The following is an 8,953-nucleotide window of genomic DNA, read 5'->3' as shown; positions in this document are numbered from 1 at the left end:
ATAATTGTGTTTGTTGATCAAGGAAGAAGTTCAAGTGTTTATGCTGATGGATTTGTTGTCTGTTGAGAATCAAGCTATTATAGATGAGTTGTAAGTGGTGCGAGAATTTCCTGAAGTTTTCCCTGATGAAATTCCTGATGTACCACCAGAGAGGGAAGTTGAATTCTCTATTGATCTTGTACCTGGTACTAGACCTGTGTCTATCGCACCGTATAGGATGTCTGCATCCGAGTTGTAAGAGTTGAAGAAACAACTAGAGGATTTACTTGAGAAAAAGTTTGTCAGGCCTAGTGTATCGCCGTGGGGAGCTCCAGTATTGTTGGTAAAGAAGAAAGATGGAAGCGTGAGACTTTGTATGGATTACCGGTAGTTGAATAAAGTAACGATCAAGAACAAGTATCCGCTTCCGAGGATAGACGACTTGATGGATCAGTTGGTTGGTGCCCATGTGTTTAGCAAGATAGATTTGAGGTCGGGTTACCATCAGATTAAGGTGAAGGATGAGGATATGCAGAAGACTAGTTTCAGGACACGTTATGGACACTACGAGTATTCTGTGATTCCTTTCGGTGTTACTAATGCACCTAGAGTATTTATGGAGTACATGAATCATATTTTTCACGACTACCTAGACCTGTTTATTGTTGTGTTTATTGATGACATTCTAATTTACTCTAAGTCAGAAGCGGAGCATGTTGAGCATTTGCAATTGGTGCTGCAAGTTTTGAAGGATAAGAAACTTTATGCGAAGTTGTCCAAGTGTGAGTTCTGGTTGAAAGAAGTCAGTTTTCTCGGTCTTGTTATTTCAGGTGATGGAATTGTGGTAGATCCATCTAAAGTAGATGTTGTGTTAAGATGGGAGACTCCTAAGTCAGCTACCGAGATTAGAAGCTTTTTGGGATTAACTGGTTATTACCGACCAATCATTGAAGGTTTCTACAAGTTGGCACTACCGCTGACAAGGTTGACCTGTAAGGGTAAGGCTTTTGTATGGGATATGCAATGTGAAGAGAGTTTTGCTGAGTTGAAGAAGAGGTTGACGTCGGCTCCGATTTTGATATTGCCTAATCTAGAGGATTCGTTTGTGGTTTATTGTGACGCTTTTATGATGGGGTTAGGTGGTGTGCTCATGCAGAATGATAAGGTTGTTGCTTATGCGTCAAGGTAATTGAGGGTTCACAAGAAGAACTATCCTACGCATGATTTGGAGCTTGCTGCTGTTGTGTTTGTGTTGAAGATTTGGAGGCACTACCTTTATGGTTCTAGATTTGAAGTATTTAGAAACCATAAGAGTTTGAAGTACCTATTCAATCAGAAGGAATGGAAAATGAGGCAGAGGAGGTGGTTAGAGCTGTTGAAGGATTGTGACTTTGGTTTGAATTATCATCTAGGAAAAGCTAATATTGTGGCCGATGCATTGAGTCGAAAGACTTTGTATATGTCGGCTACGATGATTAAGGAATTGGATTTGATCGAGCAATTCAGAGATTTGAGTTTGGTTTGTGAAGTGACCCCGAAGAGTGTTATGCTGGGTATGTTGAAGATTAACAATGATTTTCTGGATAGTATCCAAGAAGCGCTAAAGTTAGATGTGAAGTTAGTAGATTCGATGGTTGGGATTGATCAACCTGAGAATAAGGATTTCAAGTTGGATACGCAAGGTGTGTTGAGATTCGGTGATCGGATTTGTATTCCTGATGACATTGATTTGAAGAGAGCGATTCTAGAAGAAGGTCACAGAAGTAATTTGAGTATTCATCCAGGAGCAACTAAGATGTACCAAGATTTGAAAAAGTTATTTTGGTGGCCTGGAATGAAGCGTGACATAGCTCAGTTTGTGTATGCATGTTTGACTTGTCAGAAATCGAAAGTTGAACATCAGAAGCCTGTAGGATTGATGCAACCGTTGGAAGTTCCAGAATGGAAATGGGATAGCATTTTTATGGACTTTGTGACAGGTTTGCCGAATACGTCTAGGGGACATGATTCGATTTGGGTGATTGTTGATAGGCTTACGAAGTCCGCTCACTTTATTCCTATTAACATCACTTATCCTGTTTCGAGGTTGGCTGAGATCTATACTAGGGTGATTGTTAAGTTACATGGCGTTCCTTTATGTATTATTTTGGATCGGGATCTGCGGCTTACTTCTGATTTTTGGAAGAGTTTGCAAGTAGCATTGGCTTCTAAGTTGAGGTTGAGTTCGGTGTATCATCCTCAGAAGGATGGTCAGACGGAGAGAACTATTCAGTCATTGGAGGACTTGTTGAGAGCTTGTGTACTTGAGCAGTGAGGTTCGTGGGATACCTATCTTCCTTTGATCAAGTTCACTTATAACAATAGTTAACATTCGAGTATTGGTATGACACCTTTCGAGGCATTATATGGTCGGAGGTGTAGGACTCCGTTGTGTTGGCATGAATCTGGTGAGGGTGTAGTTCTTGGACCTGAGATTGTTCCAGAGACTACCGAGAAAGTGAAGTTGATCCGTGAAAAGATGAAGACTTCTCAGAGTAGGCAGAAAAGTTACCATGATAAGCGAATGAAGGATTTGGAATTCCAAGCTGGTGATCATGTGTTTTTGAGAGTCACGCCGTGACCGTTGTTGGACGTGCATTGAAGGCGAAAAAGCTTACTTCACGTTTCATTCGACCGTATCAGATTTTGGACTGGATTGGTAATGTGGCGTATCGTGTGGTGCTACCGCCAAATCTTTCGAATTTGCATGACGTGTTTCATGTGTCGCAACTTCGCAAGTATATTTCTGACCCTTCTCATGTGATAAGTATGGATGATGTAAAATGTGGGATAATCTCACAGTGGAGACTATGCCGGTACGGATTGATGATTGGGAAACGAAGATTCTCCGAGGGAAAGAGATTGCCTTGGTGAAGGTTGTTTGGTCAGGTGCCGCCGGCGAGAGTATGACGTGGGAGTTGGAAAGAAAAATGCGGGAGTCTTATCCCGAGTTGTTCGTTTTAGGTATTGTTGAGGACGAAAATATTCTAAGTGGAGGAGAGTTGTAACGCCCCGTTTTTAATCGCTTTATTTATTTATTTGTGTGATTGGTAACTTTTCGTATTATTTGTGTGATTATATGTGAATTAAATGATTACGTGATTAATTGACTTTTTATGCTAATGTTGTTAGTAAATAACTTAAGTTAGTAAGACAATTGGCATTTGGGCTTAAGTTGGTGTTAGTAAGAGTGGGGTGTTAATTAGAGCCCGTTAGTAATAATAAAATAGTAAGAGTTTAATAAGAGAAAGGGAGAAGAGAAAGGATGAAGAGGAGAAGCTTGGAGAACCCATTGAAGATTTAGAGGTTCCTTCAATCCAATCAAGGTAAGGGTGTGGTTCTTTCACTCTAAAGGGATGTATGATGATAGTTTATGGTGGGATTTAAGGGTTATATGTATTGAATCATTTTCTTGATAAATGTTAGGTTTTGAGTGAAATCAATTGGGTTTTTTGTGAATTGTTGTGTTGAATGATGTTATAATGATTGCCCATGAGTAGTAACATGCTAGGTATCACTAATATATGCTGGATTTGGTCTAGAATGATATTTTGGGTGATTTTTTATTGGACCCGTAACTGTTAGTTGAGCTGAAATTCTGATTTTTCGTTCGGTTCGTCCCGCGAACAGCAAAACTTCTGTCATCGCGCCGCGAACATGGATGGCGCCGCGAACTGTAGGCAGATTTGGGGAAAACTCAAATATGCATAACTTTTGATTCGTAGATCCGTTTTATATGCCGTTTGAATCTATATGAAGCTGAAATTAATTCCTATATGATGATATATAATTGAATAGCCCTTGACAACATTTTGAAAATTGTATTTCTTCCTTGATGGCTTTATGTGATGTGAAGTGATATTATTGTGTTTTGATATGACAAGTGATATGATTGCGAAGTGATTCTTTGCTATGAATAGTAATGATATTGTGGTTGTCGTTAAATTGCGACATTGAATTAATGATGTTTAGTTGTTATGTGATGAATGACGTGAATATGGATGTTGCATCATTGAGTCTCATCCATTGCATAAATGTGAAGTGACCTTAATGGCAAATGTGACGATAGCCTGAAAATGGAAAATGTGAAGTGGCCCTAATGGCAAAAGCGAAGTGGGAGTTTTACTCCAAATGGTACCACATGCATGTGCATTATGTCGAGTTACATATTGAGTGATATGTTGGAATTATGCAATGATGAATATGTTGCATTTGTTATATGATGTGAACGATGTTTGAATGCTATGTTGCTTGAATACTATATTGCTTGGATTAATTGATAATATATATGATTGTTGCAAAAATGCATATGTTGAGAAGTGGTGAATGTGTATGATTCTTATTTTCCACTATAAGTATTATCATACGTTTCTTTATTGTGAATGATATCTCACCCCTTATGTTGTATGTTACCTCTTCGGTGGTAACTTGCAGGTACTGATGACGAGTAGACGTTAGCTTATTGTTCGCGTCGGTGTGTCTTATGCTCTGATACGTAGCACCTGGGGGGTTTCGTCATTTGTGTCGCTTTATGTTACCTTGTATTTGTTGGATTTTGATATTAACTCGTATGTTGACATGATATTTCATGGATGCCATGTTGGCAAGTTCTCATTATGTTGAGATGTTATGGTTTATGTGTTTCGCTGCTACATTATGCGGTGTTTTGCATAGTTGTGATGATACTTTGTATTCCCCAATGACTATTGTTACGTATCCATTATATGAGCTTTGATGCATTAAGTTGTGTTTGCTTATGTTAATCAAATGTGACACTCTGAATATGCATGTTTTCGTATCTTTAATTACTCTAATTGTTATATAAATTGCGGGGTAGATTCTGGATGTTACAATAATCACAAACATATGTAACTACGAGAATCAATGCGTTGACACTTTCGCCAATATTGTACTTTGTCTATTGAACTTGGTAGAACATCTCATGTATTGTAATTAGAAAGGGTTTAATCAAGAACTAATTAGAACCGCCTAACTTTAAATTTTCTTAACTTTGACGGGTTATATTTGGCTTTCTTGAGAGTTGGAATTTACTCCCCTCCTTTTTGTATATCCTCTTTTATATATGACGAATATATAAAAAAAAAACCTACGTTATAAACAAACTATTTTAAAATTTTATTTCATATAGTATGACTTACGTTAGTCCGCAATTAAAAATTAAAGGGTCACTTATATTTTTGATTTCTATGAAATTATTAAATTTTATTTTTAGTCTTTATTAAAAAAACGACATGTTTTAGTCCCCACAAAATTATTATGCACATAGTTTTAGTCCCTACTATTTTTAAAATTTTGAAAACTATTTAATGACCTTTAAATTTTTAAATTTTCGAATAATTTTTTTTATAGATATTTAGAATACTATAGAATATTTCTTTACCAAATTATAGAATTATTTAAAATGAAAATAATTAAATATGAATTTCTTAAATTTTAAAAGATAACGATAAAAGTAATACAAATATCGACTTTTAAATTTTAATAATATTCTAAATATGTCTGTAAAATAATCATTCAGAAATATAAATCTGTTTAACATCATGAACTAAAATTACGTGCATAATAATTTTGTGTGAACTAAAATATGTAATTTTTTTTTATAAATACCAATAATGAAGTTTAAGATATTTATAAGGATCAAAAACATATTTAACCCAAAATTTATACGTAGACTTGATAACATAATACTTTTAAAAAAAATAATTTTTTTAAATGAAATAAACACTTATATAATATATATTATATATATGAACAAAATTAATTTATGAATTTTAAAAGTGAATCATATATTTTAATAATATATGTCTTGCATTAATAGGAAATAAATCTCTTAAAAAACTGTCAAAAGTATAAATAAAGAGCGAATCCCACCAAATATTCTAAAAGCTAATAAAAAGAAGTCAGTCTTGTATTAGTGTGTCACAATAAATTTAATTGTAAACTTAATAATATAAATAGCTTAAAAATGAATAGTTTTTATAAATAATATGATCACATAAATAATATATATTATATATAAGGACAAAAATCATTTTTATGAATTTTATCTCAAATATTAACTCTTGCAATATTGTCTAATGAATTTGAAATGTAAACTTAGAAAGGAATGATTCCTTTAATTAATACAAACTATGTATAAAAGATGTCTGTTGTGCCCAAATAATATTTTCATAAGCAATTTATCTTATATATACAACGATTTAAAAATCCTAAAGTAGTGTTTAATTTAATTACTATGTCTCATTCTTATACAATTATCTTCTACACTTTGATCATGTTGACTGCATTCTTCACTTTTGTTGTAGACATTACTAATGGAAAGGTTATAGCTAATGTGAGAGTTGCTGCTGATGGAAGTGGAAAGTATAAGACAGTAATGGAAGCTGTAAATGCAGCACCGGATAATAGCATGACACGGTATGTAATATCTATAAAGAAAGGAGTTTACAAAGAAAAGGTTTTTGTCAATGAAAAGAAGTGGAATATCACTATGATCGGAGAAGGTATGGGAGCCACAATCATAACTGATAACATGAGTTGTGGTCAAAATAAATCAAATTACTGTACTTATGACTCAGCTACCTTTAGTAAGTCCTATAAACAATTCATATTCTCTCTTCAATTTTATATTGCCATTTTTTGAATGTTTTATTTTGAATTTATTTTCTCATTTATATTAGTTTTGAATGTTTGAATCTCTTGTCTTTTTGATATCTTTAATATTGGAACATATCATTTAATATTTATTAATTTTTATTTGTTTATGAAGCTGTCTTTGGTCCAAGATTCATAGCACAGGATATTTCTTTCATGAATACTGCTGGTCCAGAAAATAATCAAGCATTGGCACTTAAATCTGACTCCGACTTCTCTGCCTTTTATAGAGTTGAGATTTCTGGTCATCAAGATAGTTTATGTGCCAACACGAATCGTCAATTTTATAGAGAGTGTAAAATTAGTGGCACATCTGACTTTATTTTTGGATATGCCACTGCAGTGTTTCAAAATTGTAAAATATTAGTAAGAAAAGGGAAAGCGGGACAACAATACACAATCACTGCTCAAGGAGGATATCAAGGAATACCAACTGGATTTTCATTTCAATTTTGCGACATATTAGCAGATTATGATTTTTTACCCCTAATTAATTCATCCTCAACATTTCTTGGTAGACCATGGAAGTCAAATGCTAGAACAATTTTCATGCAATCAAACATAAGTAATATGTTGAATCCGCAAGGTTGGTTAGAGTGGGAAGGTGCCCCCGAATATTTAAATACATTGTTTTTTGCAGAATATAAGAATTATGGGCCAGGAGCTAACACCAAAAATCGAGTGAAATGGTCAGGCTACCATTTATTAAATTTTCACCAGGCTAGTAAATTCACAGTAGCAAACTTTATTTTAGGCGATCAATGGTTACCTTCAACGAAAATACCGTTTACTAGTGGATTATGATAAATTGTAATTGAAAAAATATTATTTAAAAAATAATAATCTAGTTTTCACTCTCTTCATTATTTGATACATTATTTGTTTCTATACATGAGTAATTTTCATTTTGAAATTAAAAATGAAAATTGTTAAGTGATAATATTTATACAATGTTAGATTTTGTTATGGATTACTATGATTAATTAATTAAAAAATATTAACATTAATTATTTAACTAATTGTTGCACCTTATTTTAAATAAATAAATAAATACAATATCGAATTGTTTTATTGAATAGTCTATGATGAAGTGAGTTGTTCTTTTTAGTTGGCTTGTTGAATGGTCTCTACCGTCGTCAGATAGTTATATAATCTGACTATTTTATTAGGTGAAATATATCTCAATTCCCGTACTAACCATATTGAGAGGGGAATACACTTCTCACCTATTTTCTATCTCTAAATTAAATGGGACCAACAGCAACAACTACAATACAAGATACACAATTGTGTGTTGTGTGTGTTTTTTATCAATAGGTATAAGAGAAAAATAGATACAACTTATACCTATTTGTTATTACATATGATTGATAATATTTTGCAGGTAACATGATAAGCAAGATGTAAAAAAATTCCATCTCGAAGTAGTTCATGGTGTATTTGTGGATAGCAAATTGTTATGTCAAATGTTTTAACATTATACGAGACATTCTGTCATGAGCTGTTTACTTGGCACTAAAGTTTTAATGGAGTGAATCTTGAATTTTCGAGATTTATATCCTTTTCTATCCAATCACATATCTGATTGTAAAAGCGCATTCTCGTATGAAAAAGATTTATCCTGAACATGTTTTATCAAGATTGGAATTCTTATGCATATCATATTCATATTTAATTGGATTTGATTTGATCAAGATTCTAAATAAACTTTATGAAGATTGATATTTTGTACATTCTTTGGTTTCCAACTGCTTTCACGTGATAAATCCTATCGAACTTTTTATGCAGGGAAATTATTGCTATTTAAGGAGGCGTTCTCATTTGTGAAGACTCATAACCCGTATTGTGAAGCTTGATGTTTTTATTTGTTATTGAGTTTTTGTGTTTATGTTGTAATACTTATTCCTAGGTTATCTTTCTAAATTAAGAGAATAGAGTATTTGTGTTGTAATTGTGATTCATCACTTCATATAATTTCGTTATTGTACAAACACTTAGGAGATTGTTTAAGTGAAGGTGAGAATGGTTTCAAATTCACTGGGAGTCTGGATCAATGTTCACAAATAGTATTAGGGAAATGGCACGGAATTAGGAAAGTTCAGATGAGAGCGTTGTATACTATTGACTACTAAGAGTGATTTTCATTTCATTAGGCTGATGCCTTTTATACGTAGGTGACATTGCACCAAACTAAGTTAACAACTCTTGTGATATTTATTTTTGTGCGTTTACTTTCTATCTTACTGAAAAGTTTTCTTAA

The 8,953-nt window shown here is 33.5% G+C and overlaps 1 protein-coding gene across 1 annotated transcript; it reads left to right on the top strand.

The window, feature by feature from the left end:
• The first annotated feature begins 6,373 nt into the window (after positions 1-6,373).
• LOC131656902 (pectinesterase/pectinesterase inhibitor PPE8B-like) lies at positions 6,374-7,497 on the top strand. The gene is made up of 2 exons (XM_058926461.1): positions 6,374-6,626; positions 6,809-7,497. Exons 1-2 carry the CDS (start codon positions 6,416-6,418, stop codon positions 7,495-7,497), a joined length of 900 nt encoding a protein of 299 aa, XP_058782444.1. The 5' UTR covers positions 6,374-6,415.
• The last annotated feature ends 1,456 nt before the right edge of the window (positions 7,498-8,953 follow it).

The sequence above is a fragment of the Vicia villosa genome, linkage group LG3, assembly GCF_029867415.1.
Source record: "Vicia villosa cultivar HV-30 ecotype Madison, WI linkage group LG3, Vvil1.0, whole genome shotgun sequence".
In the NCBI taxonomy this organism is placed as follows: Eukaryota; Viridiplantae; Streptophyta; class Magnoliopsida; order Fabales; family Fabaceae; genus Vicia; species Vicia villosa.
Note: the sequence above shows the minus strand (reverse complement) of the source record. Positions and strands in the feature narration are given on the sequence as shown.

Coding starts and splice junctions, on each gene's coding strand:
- LOC131656902 (XM_058926461.1), top strand. CDS start 6,416: ATGGAAGCTGTAAATGCAGCACCGGATAATAGCATGACACGGTATGTA. Junction 6,627..6,808: donor TTATGACTCAGCTACCTTTA/GTAAGTCCTATA, acceptor TTGTTTATGAAG/CTGTCTTTGGTCCAAGATTC.